Source organism: Vollenhovia emeryi, unplaced genomic scaffold (genome assembly GCF_000949405.1).
Source record: "Vollenhovia emeryi isolate VEMERY1.0 unplaced genomic scaffold, V.emery_V1.0 DF939121.1, whole genome shotgun sequence".
NCBI lineage: Eukaryota > Metazoa > Arthropoda > Insecta > Hymenoptera > Formicidae > Vollenhovia > Vollenhovia emeryi.
The window spans coordinates 4,363,177-4,381,923 of NW_011967245.1; the positions used below are offsets into that span (position 1 = coordinate 4,363,177).

The window sequence follows — 18,747 nt, forward strand, 5'->3', positions numbered from 1 at the left end:
CGGGCGAACGCGTTCGCTAGAGATGTCAACAAACACACCATTTTGCATGCTGCCGAGTCCGGCCTTCCGCTCCTCCGTGCACTTATTGGCTCAGACGTTTTTCTGAATTCGGCCGATAATAATTACGATTTTGTAAAATTTTATATAACTTTTCTTCTCAGTTTAACCCAATCTACTATAATCTTTGGGATTGTCCATATCGAATCTGACACCCTGTATAACACGAGCATTGACCATTTTTCCTTGTAAAGAAGAGATAGTCATAGTGCGCGTTTTTCTTCATATCGCGCACCTCTTTTCTGTAGTTGTGCAACGGGAGTTCCTCACTGTAAGTTACACACTGTAAAAACAGTATGTAAAATACATATGAAGTGAGTATAGCAATTACACTATTAATAAGGGCAATATGTATACAAATTTATGAATTTCCAAAAATTTGTTTCGTTTACTCTTTGTTGTATAAATACTTGTTTATGTTTAATAAAAAATTGTAAAAGTTTACTTACATAAGGTAGAATTTTACTTACAATGGTATACACGGTACATAATATTCATAATATCCCTATTCATAATATCCCTTCGAATGGTGCACGCACATAATATCGATTATTTCTTAGAATGACGACAGAAACATACCATTCAGCGATTATTAAAGAAGTTACAGCCTACTACCATTATATCTCTCTCTTGGTCCCTCTACCCTACATGTAATATTATTATTGAATATAAAACTAATACTTATTTTTTTAAGTTAATCAACAAAATGTAATTGTGTGCAGTATGGTATTTCGCTAGCTAAATAGCGACTGAATATACTATACCGTTAACGTATCTATTCACTTTTCCTATATATATTTTTTTAATGAGTTTTTTAAATATTTGCACCCTGCCAGAATCATGAATAGAACAACAGAATGATGACAGCCGGCTGTGAGGCGGAGCCGGCGATGGTAACAAAGTCTATATTTTTTGTATGTAAGTATAGATCACCTGCATTAAAATTTCATGGTGATACACCATAATTTATAGTCTGTCAAGCGTTCGTTCCTTCTGCATTGTTTCTGTTTATTTCGTTTCAGTGTAACGTCGCGTTTATAAGCCGTCATATAAACATCGCAAAAAGACAGCTGTGCATATTTTACAAAAGCATTATTATTGATCGGAATATATTATACGTTCGAGATACATATAATTATTATGATGATATATATCGTTCTCTCCAAAGGTTGTAAAAAGAGACGAACAATGAATGTTAGAAACTAGAAAGTAATACTGCGTGTCTATAGATATTAGAAGATTCGTGGAATTTTTATAAAATTGCTTTAAAATCAATGTGCAAACTTTACAAGAAGCTGCTTGATATTTTTATTCGAGTGAGTAATTTGCATTATTGAACAGTATCCTCTAAGTTAAAATTAGTGGATAAAATTCAGCACAATATGTATTTTGCTTGTTCAATATATTAGTTGATTATATTAGTCAATTTTACAAATGATAGAAATTTTTACCCTTACCAATCTAATATTATTGCGTATAGCATAAAACATTTCAGGTTATTAAAATTAATATTATATTCATTAAATATGAAACTAAAAGTACATTTTTTTCACAAGTAAAAACAAATTTTTAATTGCTCTTACCGCAATTTTCCTGTGTACCTTTGAGACTGTCATTATATACACTTTTTTCAAATAAAAATCATTAATCTATTTTTGTTTTAGCTAAAAAGGTTTAGCTTTATATACAAAGTTCAGTTTTTGCATAATTAAGTCACACATTTTTTCTTGCTTTGTACATATAATAATTATATCACACAATTATACCTTTTACACAAGACGTAAGAAGTACACAATAGTATAATAGTATAATAAAGTGCAACATAACAAATGTTTTGTCTTAAATTAGAGATCGAGTAAAAACTATTTCGAGAAATGCAAGTAATGCAATTTCCATTGAAAATCCTCACAGTAGCGGGATGTCGGCCACCAAACTCGTGGTCCTCATTATGCAAACGGACAATGTACAATGCCTATACAGTTCTCACGTGTTTACTATTGCTTACCTTCGTGTTACCGCAACTTATGGACATTATTCTGAATGTCGATAATCCCGACGATTTCACGGATACTTTTTATGTAATGCTGGGCATGGTGATTGCTGTCTGCAAGATGCTCAGTTTATTATTAAATCGCAAGAATATCGAGATGTTAACCGCTACGTTAGAAGAAAATCCATTTAGACCTTTAGAAGAAGATGAAATCGAGATTCGACAAAAATATGATAATATAGTATGGTAAGAGATTAAACATTCAAGGAATAAAAAAAAGATCCGCATTCTTTAATTTAACAAAGTCGTCACAAATTGGCCCCGTCTCCATGCCATTTTGCAGGACCTATTCCATGTTCTACACGATTTTGGTTGAGATGACATGCGGTTGCATGAATTTGACATCTTTATTTACCGACTTTCGAAAAGGCAATTTAGCATATCGGGAATGGATACCCTATGAGTGCTCTGATACAGTGTATTATTTCACGTACTTTCGCCAATTAATAAGCTTGACAGTTGGATCTATCGTGAATGTTGCTTGGGATATAACGATTTGTGGATTTCTCATGCATATTTATTGCCAGATTGAGATCTTAGAATGTCGTGTGAAGAAAAGCTTGCGCAATCGAGACGATTTGGGTGAATGTGTGCATCAGCACAATCATATCTATAAGTTAGTCTTTGTACAAAATTTTATGCATTTAAATTAAATTCCCTTTTAAATTAATGTCAGGAGCACACAATGTAATGCAAATATATGTAATATACAGGATGTCCAACGTAGGGGTGACAGAAAGGTAGATTTGGTTAAACTAATTGTAAGAAGAAAGGTTTTGTACTTTTTGTAAATGCGCAATAGTTATTGAATAATTAATTCAAACGTCTGAGCGAATGAATGCGTCGAAATCGGTAGGGCAGACTCGGATACAGTTGGAACCGTTTTTGCCTGTCTTACTCTCTCGATTCTCTTGTATTTCAGTAGGTATTTCAATATAGCGCAAAGTTCACTGGCTCACATGCCTACCGAGTCGGCCCACGTATGGCATATACATAACGACAGTCGCTTTATTTTTAAGCTAGAGTGAGAGAGCAGTAGACGCAAAACAGCTTTCTCACTTACACTTCTGACTCCACTATGCAGACGAAATGCTTGATCTATGTATATAAATCGTCGGTCTATTACTTTCTACACATTTATTAGCCTAAACATTTGAATTAATTACTCGATGACTATTGTGAATTTTACAAAATAGTACGTAAATGTTTTTCAGTATAACCCAATCTACCTCCATCTTTCAGTTGCTTACTCTTACGTCAGACAACCTAGCACATATATTTCTAATTTTAATTATTATAATATCGGTATATTTTGCAAATATGTACGTATATGGCATTTTGTTTATTAAAGAAATAAAGATGTACAGTTCAATTGAAATTATGGTAATATTTAATCATGAGCAATAATAACTTTAAAGAAAAACAATATTATTCTCTTTTAGATTTGCGCATATAATGAATGAAAAGTTCAGGATTATACTTGCCATTCAATTCATAGCAAGCATGCTAGTGGTATGTTCTAATCTCTATCGATTAGCGAAAACCACGCTGAGCTTAAAATATATTCCACTGATGTCGTACACAATCTGTATGGGTATGCAAATTTTTATCTATTGTTGGTATGGAAATGAAGTGAAATTAAAGGTAACATTAATTAAGTGTATATACTTAAATGCATTTTGTTAATGTATTTAAAAGTAATAATAACAAATGCCAGGATTACATTATAACAGTAATAAAATAAAAATAAAATATTTTTTTCAAATTTAAGCTTAATGTTATATTACGACATATAACAACATTTACAGCTGCAATAAGAAAAATTGTAATTGTATTTCTGACAACTTCAATTGTAGAGCATTCAATTGTCCGATGAAATTTTTGGAATGGATTGGGTAACAGCAGACAAGAAAGTAAAAGAGAATCTTATAATAATTATGAATCGCTCTTTGATACCCATAGAATTTTCTAGTGCATATATTATTACAGTGAATCTAGATTCTTTTGTGAAGGTTAGACATAAATTTATTACATTTACTAATTGTGATAACTGAAAATTTAAATAGTTGAATTAATAAATGTTACTTAAAAATTAATTTATTTTTTAGTTGCTTAAAATGTCGTATTCAGTATTCAATATACTTAAACAAACGAGAGAAGAATATTGATGACAATGTTATTAAAGAACGAGAACGAAATAATATTTACTAAATATGCAGTGCATATGTTGTAAAAAATGTTAGACAACAGTGTAAAAATATCTTCGATGGTAATCGTAGTTTCTTGCCCAGTTGCATATCGTATATATATTACATATATAAATAAAGAAAATATTATTTATCTGTATTTTGTACTACCCTTTACTCACATCTTTCCTCACATATTTGCCATAAAAATTGAAGAATGTGATTAAATGTAGTTTTCTACAATATAGTTAGATTTTATTAATATTTATAAAAAATGACAAGTTCTTCAAATGTTTATATTACTCTTGTATACCGTAAAATTAAGAAATTCTACACAAATGACTATTCAAGAACATATAACTACGATTGTTTTCCTCCAGTTTAAACATTATTTTATGTGATGTGTGTCACGTTACGAAAATGAAAGATTGAAAATACTTCTCTTTGTACTTAATAAAACCTGCATATATATAAATACCGAGAAGAAGATAAGGAATGCTGGACTGAAGTCGCGGACAGCGACAATAATGAATAAAATATATTATAATGAACGAGTACAACAACGTATCAAGTTTTCATACGTCTGAACTCTTGTCTACAGCTTACTTATATTTATGATATACATATACTTACATTATAATATGAGGTATAAGATTGAAATTCTCGGGAAATTTTATTTCACGGAACACATCAATCCAGGTTTGCTATTATAATAATGTTACTTCGAGGGGAGAATAAATAATGTCACGTTACATGATCTATAGACACTGTAAAGCTTTCTCTTCAACTGACTTGCGTGTGATGTATAACAGCAATACATATATCACGCAACATATATCAAAGGAGTGTACACGAAGACAACGTCACAACATCTTACAACATCTTACAGCACATTAAGTTACATAGTTTATGTAATTTATGTTGTATTAGATTAATGCAATCGTGAAAATTTCTTTTAAGAAAAAAGAGACGTACTTACTGAGAAATTAAAAAATATTTTGTTTATAGAGTATGAACGTACTGAAATTTACACTCGCAATTCTTGCAATCGCTGGATGCTGGCGACCGTTCTCATGGACGTCGCTCATCAAACATATATTATATAATGCGTATACATTGTTAGTAATTAGCCTAATGTACAGTTTCACATTCACACAGTTTATGGATGCTGTTCTGAATGTCAACAATCCGGATGATTTTACTAACATCGTATACACGATGTTAACCATGTTTGCTGCATGCTATAAAATACTCAATCTGTGGGTAAATCACGAGAGTTTCGCGGAGTTAATTCAGAATCTCACGGAAGGAACCTTTAAGCCATTAGTTCCTGTAGAAATTGAAATTCGCCGAAAATTCGACAAAATAATACAGTAAGTACAAAATTTTGTCTTGATTTATAAATACCATAATATGAAATTTATATGGAAAATTTAGAAAATTAATAAAACATCTTTTTCTAAAGATCCTTTTCATAGATTTCACTCTTGATGTTATTAACAGAATTCTATAAATATAATGTTATGCGCGTCCAACATTAATTTTATTTTATGTACTATTTGTATATTTGTGATAAATTTTACATGTGCAGAACACTGTGTTTCTACTAAGGTAGAAAGACAGTGTAACATTTAAGTACAAAAATTTCTGTCTTGTAAGATAAAAGCAACTTTTCGTATTTTTCTCTAGGAATAACGCAATATGTTATGCTACTTTGATTATGGTCACCTGTGCAGGCCATGTCTTGGTATCGTTACTGACAAATTTCAGAAAGAGGCAGTTACCATTCAAAGGATGGATACCATATGATTACTCGACGTTTGTGATATTTTGTCTTACATATGTTCATCAATACGTAGGTGTGATATCTGCTTCCCTTGTTAACGTTGCTTGTGACAGTCTCATTGTTGGTCTGCTACTGCACCTTTGTTGTCAAGTTACGATTTTACAATATCGTTTGAAAGGTATCACAAATGGCCAGAACACTGTGGGTGACTGTGTACGCCAACATCATCACATAATCGAGTTAGTTTTGTGAAAATCTTAGACTTAATCTTAGAATATTTAAAAATTAATTCTAAATTTGATAATATATCTCAATACGTTTCTTATTTACTAGGAATATGTTTAAAAATCGATAATTCTGTGGTATAGTATTAATTCTAATATAATATTTATACTGTTTAGTGTTATATTTATACGTATAAGATTTTGTTACAACCTTATACAGCGATGTTGAATTTATTGTTATCTTAATTTTTTTCAATACAATTGATTGTAATACGTAGTGTAGAAAAATTTTGTTTGCAGATACGCATACGTGACTAACGCGAGATTCACGAAAATAATCGGGTTTCAATTCATAGCAAGTACATTCGTAGTATGCTCGAATTTGTACCAACTATCTAGAATTACATTAAACGCAAATTTCATTGCGTTATTTGCATATACATTTTGCGTACTTGTACAAATTTTTATCTACTGTTGGTTTGGAAATAAACTCAAACTAATGGTGCGCATAATTATAATATCCCACATTATTACAAACTTATATACTTTTTTTTTATAAAAATCTGAAGATAAAACATTTGATATATTAAAATACATGAATTTACAGAGTCTTCAATTGGTTGATAATATTTTTGAAATAGAATGGATAGCGTTGGATAATAAAACTAAAAGAAGCCTTTTAATAATAATGAATCGCGCGATGAGACCGATTGAATTTATCAGTGCACATGTTTTAAACATGAACCTAGATTCTTTTGTAGCGGTCAGTATAAAACGCAGTAGCAATAAAATTTAATTTCTCTAATAAAATTTTTATCTTTTATGTTTAGTCAAGATTTTAGTAGTAAGTGTTTTAAAAATAATATGGTTTGGAGAATAAAATAGGAAGAATAGATATAAAAAATAAAATTGCGGGCCCTATAATATATGTATTATATAATATGTGTTATACACATAGAAAATTTATAAGTAACATTCATCATGATTAATATATATATAATTACGGAATATAGTGTAAAGATTTATGTAAAGTTTTTGACTATATGAATTATCCTTCTTTAAGATTTTAAAAAAGATTGAATATGTTTATAATGTTTGCAGTTACTTAAAACATCGTATTCTGCTTACAATTTGTTATCAAAAATACAAGACTAACGATATGAAGGCAAGTAAAAAATATATTGCTAATATTAATCCTTAATACATAATTTGTTAAGTCCCTTGCTAATGACACCGGTAATAATTAACGTATTAGATGTTAAGTTGTAACGTTTTTTAATTTTATATCAGTATATATTTTAAAAATATAGTAAGTTGCAAAAAATTTATTTTTAAATTAAGTTGACTTAATATATTTTATATGCAGGACGATACTGGGAGAATAAAACTTAATTACATCCAAATGTGGAAAATGTGACGCCACATAAATATAGATATGAAGATTTAAAATTATTAATTTTTTCCTCTGAATAGTCTTATAACTACATATCTTCAATGTTATTGTATTTTTTCGCTTGGTTATGTTGCGTGAATAGAAATCAATACTGGAAAAGATGCGAACGATAATAAATAAAATACTTTGTGTAACGAAAAGTAACATGTTTCCGGAATTACGAAGATTACTTGTATCCCCTATCATATTGATAAATATATTTGACAATTTCTTAGCACCTCGGTGTTAAGATATATATTTAGGATATATAAGAAATAAATTTAATTTATTATAATTAAATACGGATAATTTCTTTAATTACGAAACAGGGAGTATCTACTGAATTGCAGCTTTGTTTTTATAATGAACGAAAAATTCGCAAAGATAATCGCTATTCAGTTTATAGTAAGCATGCTGGTGGTAAAAATAAATAAAAATAAAATTTATTATTTAATAATTTATGAAATTAGCAATCATCAAATAAATTTGAAAATATGTAGGTACATCTATGTTACAGTTATATAAAATAACATTTTTGATAACGTGATCTACAATGTTCAACACGATTCCAACTGTCTTTTATACTTTACCATGTCACACATATTTGCGTCGCGTTTTATGTATGGCCGTTCTATATTTTATTATAAGTTTATATCTTTTCACATTTTGTACTATTGCCTGCGTAATTTCTCGTATTATTTATCTTATGTTTTCTATCATGTATTAATTTATATTTCTTGCTTTATACAGAAGATAGTCCAATAAGGACCGAAACGTATATTCACTTTTAATTAAAAGATTTTTTTGGACACTACAACCTTGTCTAGGCTTTGAGCCCTTTCTATAATTACGCGATATAATTAATACTTATTTTTTTAAGTTAATCAGTAAAACGTAATTCTGCGCAATATAGTATTTTGCTAGCTAAGTAGCGACTGAATGTATTATATCGTTAACGTATCTGTTCACTTTCCCTATATATGTATTTTTAATGAGTTCTTTGAACCATTTGTGCTCTGCCAGAATCGGAAATAAATCAATATTAATCAATATGAATAGCAGAACGACGACAGCCGGATGCGAGGCGCAGCTGGCAATAATAACAAATTCCATATTTTTTGTATGTAAGTATAGGTCACTTGCATTAAAATTTTATAGTGGCACACTATAATTTATAGTCTATCAAGCGTTCGTTCCTCCTACATTATTTCTATTTATTTCGTTTCAGTGTAACGTCGCGTTTATAAGCCGTCATATAAGGATAGCAAAAAGACAGTTGTGCATATTTTACAATAGCATTATTACCGATCGGAATATATTATACGTTCGAGATATATATAATTATAATCTTGACATATTTCTCTCTCCAGAGGTTGTAGTACAAAGATACGGACAATGAATGCAGAAAGTAATATTGCGTATCTATAGGTATTGTAAGATTCGTTGAGGTTTAGTAAAATTGCTTTAAAATCAATGTGCAAACATTACAGGAAGCTGTTTCATATTTTTATTTGAGTAAGTCATTTGTATTACTGAACGTTGTCCTCTAAGTTAACATTAATGGATAAACTTTAGCACAATATGTGTTTCGTTTGTTTTAAATCAATGAAATATATTAGTCAATTTTACAAGTGATTACAATTTATACCATTACCAGCCTAATATTATTGCGTACAGCATAAACCATTGCAGGTTTTATTAATGTTATATATTATTAATATATTAATATTTTATTAATATTATGTTTCTTGAAAATACAAATAAAGGTAAATTTTGTTTCAAAGTAAAAGCAAATTTTTAATTGTACGGTTTTACTGCACACACTTGCACACACAACTTTTCTATATACACGTTTAAAATTACCATTATAAAATACAATTTTTTAAATAAAAATTATTCATTTATAAGTTATAAGAAATATGCAATAGTATATAAGCAAGTGCAATATAATAAATATTTTGTCTTAAATTAGAGATCGAGTAATATTTCGAGAAATGCAAGTAATGCAATTTCCATTGAAAATCCTCACAGTAGCGGGATGTCGGCCACCAATCTCCTGGTCCTCACTATGCAAACGGACAGTGTACAATGCGTACACAGTTCTCATGTGTTTACTATTACTTACCTTCTTGTTACCACAACTTATGGATATTATCCTGAACGTTAAGAATCCCGACGATTTCACGGATACTTTTTATATCATGCTGGCCATGGTTATTGCTGTCTGCAAGATGCTCAATTTATTATTAAATCGCAAGATTATTAAGATGTTAACCGACACGTTGGTTGAGAAACCATTTGGACCCTTGGAACAAGATGAAATCGAGATTCGACAAAAGTATAATAATATAGTACGGTAAGAAATTGAAACATTCAAGGAATAAAAAAAGATTCGCATGTTTTAATTTAAACGTTTCTTAACTCTTTCTCTCTCTTTCTCTCTCCCTCTCTCTTTGTATATATATATGTATATGTATATGTATATATTAGTTTGTATATCTTTAATATTATACATATATAATTACTTTATAGCATTTTTAATTGACAAAATTACAAATACCTACGATAATACTAAGTAATTATCTTTATTAATGAAACAAAAAATAAATGGATAAATAAAAATCTTTTTCCATCTATAAGAAGTAGAAAATATATTTTTTTTTCTTTTTAATTAAAGGAGAGAAATACAAAACAAAGTCATCGTGAATTAGTCCAGCCTCCATAGTCATTTTGCAGGACCTATTCCATAGTCTACACGATTTTGATTGAGATGACATGCGGTTGCATGAATTTAGCATCTTTATTTACGGACTTCCGGAAAGGAAATTTAGCATATCGTGAATGGATACCTTTTGAGTTCTCTGATACCGTTTATTATTTCACGTACTTTCGCCAGTTAATAAGCCTGACGGTCGCATCCATCGTGAATGTTGCTTGTGATATAACGATTTGTGGATTCCTGATGCATATTTATTGCCAGATCGAGATCTTAGAGTGCCGTGTGAAGAGAACCTTGCATGATCAAGGCGATTTGGGTGAATGTGTACGCCAGCACAATCGTATCTATAAGTTAGTCTCTGTACAAAATTTTATGCATTTAAGTTTCTCTTTTTAATTAATGTTAAGGCATATGTATGTATATGTATATACAGGGTGTCCAACATAGGAGAGACCAACCGAAAGATGGAGGTAGGTTGGGTTAAGCTGAAAAAAATAGTTATGCATCTTTTGTAAAAGTTGCATTGGTCATCGAGTAATTAATTCATAATAAATGTCTGAACGAATGAGCGCGTATAAAGAGGTAGGCCAGATTCGGTAGGCATATAAGATAAGCTATTTTTAGTGAACGCTATGTTATACCTACTGAAATGGAAGGAAATCAACAGAGTGAGACAAACAAGCGGTGCCGCCTACATCTCTTTTTAAATTCTGATTGATCAACAATTTTCTCGTTGACCAATCGGAATTATTAAAAAGAAATGTAAGTTGAATCATTTGCGTATCTTACTCTGTCGAGTTTCTTATTACGGTGGGTAAGGTATTCCAGTATAGTACTGAGTTCACTGATTATCTCACATGTCTACCGAGTCTGGCCTATCACTTTCTATGCGCTTATTCGTTCGGACGTACGAATTTATTACTCGATGACTATTGCGAATTTTATGAAATGGTACTTAACTTTTCTTTTCAGTTTAATCTACCTTCATCTTTGAGTTGGTCTTTCTTACATCGGGCATCCTGTACATGTGTATAAATATACACATTTCTGATTTCAATTATTTAAACAATTTTATTAATTGAATAAGAATGTGCAGTTCAATTGCAATTATGGTAATACTTAATTATAGCAGTGATAATTTTGAAAAGAATGTTTAATTATTAAGCAATAATAATTTTGAAGATAATGGTTAATCATAAGATAATAGTATTATAATTTTAAAGATAAGCAATATTCAATATTATTCTCTTCTAGATTCGCACGTATAGTGAATGAAAAGTTCAAATTTATAATTGCCGTTCAATTTATAGCGAGTATGCTAGTGGTATGTTCTGGTCTTTATCGATTAGCGAAAACCACAATGAGCATGAAATATATTCCACTGATAATGTATACAGTCTGTATGTGTATGCAAATTTTTATCTATTGTTGGTACGGAAATGAAGTGAAATTAAAGGTAACATTAATTAAGTGCATAATTATACACATACTAAATGCATATGCAAATAATTCGTGATGTTAAATACATTTTGTCAATGTATTACAAAATGTATTTAAAAATAATGATAACAAAAACAATCTCTAGTTCATATTACAATGGTAATAAACTATTATAAAAAAAAAAATCAAATATAAATAAAACAAAATATCTTTTTAATTCAATCTTAATGTCATATTGGCACTTAAATATTATTTACAGCTTCAATAAAAAAGTTTGTAATTATATTTCTGACTTCTATTACAGAGCATTCAATTTTCCGATGAAATTTTTGGAATGGATTGGGTAGCAGCGGACAAGAAAGTAAGAGACAATCTTATAATAATTATGAATCGCTGTCTGATACCCATCGAATTTTCTAGTGCATATATTCTCACAGTGAATCTAGATTCTTTTGTGAAGGTTAGAGATAAATTTATTACATTTACTAATTGTGATAACTGAAAATTTAAATAGTTGAATTAATAAATGTTACTTAGAAATTAATTTATTTTTTAGTTGCTTAAAATGTCGTATTCAGTATTCAATATACTTAAACAAACGAAAGAAGAATAGTGATGACAATGCTATTAAAGAAAGAAGACTAAATAATATTTAAAATATATACAGTGTATATGTTTTAAGAAACATTAGACAACAGTTTGAAAATATGGTAATCGTAGGTTCTTTCTCAGAATTGCATATCATATATAATACATTACATATATAAATAAAGATAGTATTATTTATCTGTATTTTATATTACTTACATCTTTCCTTCACACTCACATCTTTTATCACATATTTACCATAAAAATTGAAGACTGTACCCAAATATAGATACTACTAATATTTAAAAAAATCACAATGTGTAGATAGTGAAAATTGCAAGATCTCCAAAGATAAATCGCTAAATGAATGAGAAGAACATTTATGCCCAAGAGACGATTTTGCAGATATAAAAAAATAAAAAAGGAAAACAGTATGTTTAGTAAAGATCATTGGCAAAATCTAGATATATTTGTTGAAAGGTTCATTATATGTATATTTAAGCAGATATACGTACGCTGAGAGAAATGCTTTGATTGTATCAACAAGATATGTATGATAGAATGTATTTTGGTTAAACCAAACAGAATTTCTAGTTATTAATCAGAAGTTTGATGGACTTCACTACACATCTAGTAAATCTTAAAGGACTTCTGATTTGTTCCACTTTCTAACAGACAACTGGTTGAATCTACCAGATTTTTAATTAATGCAACCAGATTTTTTTCAGTGTAAATATTATACATGATTTTATTTGCCCTTATCTTCATTCAGGAGATGCAAATGTGGAAATCGATGCGAGGAATAGAACAAATTGTAATTGGGAGTAGCGCGAGACAATATTGAGCAGGTACTGATAGCAATAGAAAAATTACGTAACTTTTATGCGGATGATAACTTACCTTCATCAAAATTGCATGGAGACAAATCATCGATGGCAGACTATAAGCGGAGAGAGCGATGCCCCTCTGCATATCCATCATTTATCTTCATTCATATCCATTTAACTCAATATCTCCATTTTTTTGTATTAGAATAATATCACATTATGTTATTGTCGCATGAAGTTTCCATTCGAAAAAATTCCCTTCGACGACGCAACCTGAAATAAAACTTTCTGTCAGTAAATGCAACCTCGCTAATTTCTTATGATAATTACATAAATGTCAAGTAGGGGTCTGTATGTGGAAAACGTTTTCTATAGACAATGTCTATGGAAGTTTTAAGGCGCTGGTATCGTAGAAATTCTTGCCTATTATTATTCACTACGTAATCGGAATTTGGTCGGACCATTTTCTACAGAACCTCCGTGAATTTGTTTAAAAAGAATAAATACAATTTTCAATTTTTTGTAAGCGACAATAAAACGTTATTTCGTATTTTCTCAGATTAAACAATTTTTTAAATTTAAATTCATGCTACTGATGTGAACAGAGAATCAACTTTATAGACAGCTTTTCTTTTTTTTGTACCTTAGTTGAGTGAGTAATGAAATTTTAGAGAAATGTTAAATTCCGGTGAGTCTAGTGTTGAGAGAAATTACATTATACATGATAAAATGGAAGATAAAACGGACCTCTTAAAGCATACACTCGCATTAATGAGGATTGCTGGATGCTGGCAACCGTTGTCGAGAATATCCTCATACAAATATAAACTTTACAACGTTTATACGCTACTTCTGGTTCTTATATTGTATACGTTTGCGATTTCTCAATTTATAGCCATTTTTTTGAATGCTGGCAGTCCACAGGAATTTACTAGTATTTTATACATGATGATGGCTGTGTGCATTTCTATCTTAAAGATATCCAGTATGTGGATAAATCGAAAGAATTTTGCGGACATTATTAATACTCTTACCGATGAACCATTTAGACCGGTGATAGCCGGTGAAGTAAAGATCCGTCAAAATTTTGACAAAATGATACGGTAAATATTATATTTAATTACATCTTTATAAATGTTTATTTGTACTAATATTTTATGAGTTCTATTTATGGAAGAAAACATAACCAATTTTGTAACAGAGTTTTAAATTGTTTTGCAGAAACAACACGTTATATTGCTTTATCTTGGTTGAATCGACGTGTGTGTGCATCATTCTGACTTCTTTGTTCACAAACTTTAAGACTGGGGACTTAACGTTCAAAGCCTGGTTGCCATTTAATTATTCCTCTTCGATATTATTCTCCCTCGCGTACACTCATCAATTAATAAGCATGACAACATGTGCCCTAATCAATCTCGCCTGCGACTGCTTCATTTGTGGTCTCTTATTGCACATTTGCTGTCAGATCGAAATATTGGAATATCGATTGAACAAATCACATACCTGGGAAAACTTGCGTGACTGCGTACGTCACCATGACCTTATATTTGAGTCAGTTTCGTAAGCGCTTTAATTGCTACAAATCATAGATAAAAGTGATCTGATTTGCATCGAAGAAATATTTTAATTTATAACTCTTGACCCTTAAAAATTTTCTATACCACTATACCATTTTTTAATGTACATTATTTAATGGAATTATGTAATTAATGCTTTAAATTAATTTTTTTTAATTGAGACTCTCTATTAGTGTTCACTCTATCATGAGACACCCTAATTAACGGAACTGGACAATTTCTTGGTACATCGGTACAATATACATTAACATGTATATTTAGCATGTAAAAGAGTTAAATTTATATTATTATAATTAAATGCGGATAATTTCTTCAATTACGAAACACAAAGTATCTACTGAATTGCAGCTTTGCTTCCATAGTGAACGAAAGATTCGCAAAGATAATCGCTATTCAGTTTATAGTAAGCATGCTGGTGGTGTGTTCCAATTTGTATCAATTAGCTCAGACAACATTAAGTGCAAAATATATTCCGTTGGTAATATACACATTTTGTATGATGACAGAAATTTTCATTTATTGCTGGTTTGGAAATGAAGTTAAATTAAAGGTACTTGTAATTCATATTTTAATAAAAATTAATGTTCCAATATTTCTTAATCCCATGACAATGTAGTTGTAAATATTATTTTAATGTTTTGTCATCTATTTATAGAGCCTTCAGATGATTGATCATATTTTTGAAATGGATTGGCCGAGATTGAACAACAGCTTTAAAAAAGCTTTTCTGATGATTATGAATCGAGCAACAATACCTATCGAATTTACTAGCGCATATCTCTTTTCCATGAATCTTGAATCCTTCGTAGGGGTTAATATTAATAAATTTATTATTTTTGCAATTGATTTCATTAATGTTTAACTCATATATTTTTCCCTTACAAGTAGAATTGTACATGTTCACCTTAATGCATATATGAATATTTGCACTTATTACTAAAATTTAATTAAGTATAAAAAATATGAGTTATAATAGTTACATCGTTGAACTAATTTCCATAAAGTTTTTTTTATTGTAAGACTATTGGCAACGTCATTAAAACTACTTTTAAAACATTTGTATTGCAGGTACTTAGAATATCATATTCAGCATACACTTTACTGCAAAAGTTGTAAAACCTGCGCCAAGAAAATTGCATATGTAGAATATATTAATTTTATAAATAATATTTAATATGTAAATAAAATTAGGAAGTTAAAATTCGTAATGATACACTTTAAAAGATTGGTAATAACATATTATAATAGTTTATTACAATAAAGTATATAACTTACAGAATTAGAAATTATAATTTGTATAAATAATAATGTTATATTTTTCACATTTTGTTATACATATTACTGTTCTATACTGTATAATTAAGAAATTCCACAGAAATGTCTATGCAAGAAGAGAATACTCCGATTAATGTTTCCATCCAGTCTAAACATTATTTTATGTTATGTATGTCACGTCATGAAAACGAATGAATTGAAGATATCTTGCTTGATATTTAATAAAAACTGCATGTAGATGCCGAGAAGAAGATAGGGAATACTAGACTGAAGTTGCGGAGGGCGAAAATAATGAATAAAACATATTATAATGAATGAGTACATCAGTGTATAAAATTTTCATACATCTGAACCCTTGTCTACAACTTACTTATATTTACAATACATATACTAACATTATAAGGTATAAGACTGGAATTCTCGGGAAATTTTAATTCATGGAAAACATCAGTCCAGGTTTGCTATTATAATAATGTTACTTCGAGGGGAGAATAAATAATGTCACGTTACATGATCTATAGACACTGTAAAGCTTTCTCTTCAGCTGACTTGCGAGTGATGCTTACTAGCAATATAGATATCACGCAATATATATATCAAAGGAATATACGGAGATAACGTTACAACACATCTTACAACATTACAACACATTAAGTTACATAGTTCATGTAATTCATGTTGTTGTATTAGATTAACGCAATTGTGAAAATTTCTTTCAAGATAAAACAAAGACGTACTAACTGAGAAAGTTAAATACTATTTTGTTTATAGAATATGAACATACTGAAATTTACACTCACAATTCTCGCGATCGCTGGATGTTGGCGGCCGTTTTCATGGACGTCGCTCATCAAACATATATTATATAACGCGTATACATTATTAATAATTAGCCTAATGTACAGCTTCACATTCACACAGTTTATGGAAGTTGTCCAGAATGTCGATAATGCGGATGATTTTACTAACATCTTATACATATTGTTGAGCTTGTTTGCTGCGTGCTATAAAATACTCAATTTGTGGGTAAATCACGAGAGTTTCGTGAAGTTAATTCAAAATCTTACGGAAGGAACCTTTAAACCATTAGTTTCTGTCGAAATCAAAATTCGACGAAAATTCGACAAAATAATAAAGTAAGTATAAAATTTCGTCTCGATTTGTAAGAATTGTATCACTAATAAAAGTCTTGCAGACATAAAGACCATAATATGAATTTTATACGGAATATTTAGAAAATCGTTAAAACAGTTTTTCCTACAGATCTTTTTCATAGATTTCATTCTTGATGTTATTAACAGAATTCTATGAATAGTATGATATGCACGTCAATATTATTTTATGTACTATTCGTATATTTGTGATAAATTTTACATGTGCAGAATACTGTGTTTCTACTAAGGTAGAAATTTAAGTATAAAAGTTTCCGCCTTGTAAAGTAAGGGTAATTTTTATTATTTTTTTCTAGGAATACTACAATGTGTTACACTATCTTGGTTATGGGTACCGGCGCAAGCCACGTCTTGGTATCGTTACTGACAAATTTCAGAAAGAGGCAGTTAAGATTCAAAGGATGGATACCATATGATTACTCGTCGTTTGTGATATTTTGTCTCACATATGCTCATCAATACGTAGGTGCGTTATTTGCTGCCTTTATTAACATTGCTTGTGACAGTCTCATTATTGGTCTGCTACTACATCTTTGTTGTCAAATTACGATCTTACAATATCGTCTGGAAGGTATCGTAAATGGCCAGAATACTGTGGGTGACTGCGTACGCCAACACCAGCACATAATCGAGTTAGTCTTGTGAGAATTTTAGACTTAATCTTACAATATTTAATAATTTATTCTAAATTTGGTAATATATTTTAAAGTGTTCCTTGCTTACTTGAAATGTTTCAAAATTGATTATTTTATTGTGGTATTAATTCTATTATAATATTTGTTCAGTTTAATTTTATATTTATAGGTTTATATTTTATATTAATTTTTTTTCGCTGCAATGTTAAATCTATTATCTTATTATTATATTAACTCTTTTTGTATTTTTAATATTAGTATATTAAATAATATGTAGCAATTATTGTTGTCTTGATTTTTCAATACAACTAATTGTTAGTCTTTAGTACAAAAAATTTATTTGCAGATATGCATGTGCAACTAACGCGAGATTGACAAAAATAATTGGATTTCAATTCATAGCGAGTACATTCATGCTGTGCTCGAATTTGTACCAACTAACTAGAATAACATTAAACGCAAATTTCATTGAATTATTTGCATATACATTTTGCGTACTTGTACAAATTTTTATCTACTGTTGGTTTGGAAATAAACTCAAACTAATGGTGTGCATAATTATAATATCCTATACATTATTACAAACTTATATACTTTTTTTATAAAAGTCTGAAGATAAAACATTTGATATATTAAGATACATGAATTTACAGAGTCTTCAATTGGTTGATAATATTTTTGAAATGGAATGGATAGCGTTGGATATTCAAACTAAAAGAAGCCTGTTAATAATAATGAATCGCGCGATGAGACCGATTGAATTTATCAGTGCACAT

The 18,747-nt window shown here is 29.7% G+C and overlaps 4 protein-coding genes across 5 annotated transcripts in view; all 4 read left to right on the top strand.

Moving 5' to 3' along the window:
* Nucleotides 1–1,040: 1,040 nt before the first annotated feature.
* On the top strand, nt 1,041–4,447 carry LOC105570330 (odorant receptor Or1-like). The gene is made up of 6 exons (XM_012027449.1): nt 1,041–1,373; nt 1,906–2,293; nt 2,391–2,723; nt 3,550–3,751; nt 3,964–4,119; nt 4,216–4,447. Exons 2-6 carry the CDS (start codon nt 1,932–1,934, stop codon nt 4,273–4,275), a joined length of 1,113 nt encoding a protein of 370 aa, XP_011882839.1. The 5' UTR covers nt 1,041–1,373; nt 1,906–1,931; the 3' UTR covers nt 4,276–4,447.
* An 840-nt stretch (nt 4,448–5,287) lies between these two features.
* Nucleotides 5,288–12,684, top strand: LOC105570365. Its single transcript, XM_012027492.1, has 11 exons — nt 5,288–5,666; nt 5,983–6,318; nt 6,604–6,805; nt 6,911–7,066; nt 7,405–7,455; nt 7,670–7,716; nt 9,708–10,091; nt 10,472–10,804; nt 11,709–11,910; nt 12,199–12,354; nt 12,451–12,684. The coding sequence occupies exons 1-11, from the start codon at nt 5,305–5,307 to the stop codon at nt 12,505–12,507; spliced, it is 2,286 nt and encodes a 761-aa protein (XP_011882882.1). The 5' UTR covers nt 5,288–5,304; the 3' UTR covers nt 12,508–12,684.
* A 1,168-nt stretch (nt 12,685–13,852) lies between these two features.
* Nucleotides 13,853–16,039, top strand: LOC105570329. Of its 2 annotated transcripts, none has more exons than XM_012027446.1 (5): nt 13,853–14,412; nt 14,531–14,863; nt 15,238–15,439; nt 15,545–15,700; nt 15,958–16,039. In XM_012027446.1, the coding sequence occupies exons 1-5, from the start codon at nt 13,985–13,987 to the stop codon at nt 16,003–16,005; spliced, it is 1,167 nt and encodes a 388-aa protein (XP_011882836.1). In that variant the 5' UTR covers nt 13,853–13,984; the 3' UTR covers nt 16,006–16,039. The 2 variants fall into 2 exon arrangements, with proteins under 2 accessions (XP_011882836.1, XP_011882838.1); XM_012027448.1 differs by having other exon boundaries at nt 15,545–15,694; nt 15,958–16,032.
* Nucleotides 16,040–16,238: 199 nt separating this feature from the next.
* LOC105570366 overlaps nt 16,239–18,747 on the top strand; it is an 8,527-nt gene continuing 6,018 nt past the window's right edge. The window contains exons 1-4 of the mRNA XM_012027493.1: nt 16,239–17,300; nt 17,633–17,968; nt 18,318–18,519; nt 18,625–18,741. Of these exons, the coding sequence (XP_011882883.1) occupies nt 16,939–17,300; nt 17,633–17,968; nt 18,318–18,519; nt 18,625–18,741 (1,017 nt within the window). The 5' untranslated portion in view covers nt 16,239–16,938. The remainder of the gene's footprint in view (nt 17,301–17,632; nt 17,969–18,317; nt 18,520–18,624; nt 18,742–18,747) is intronic.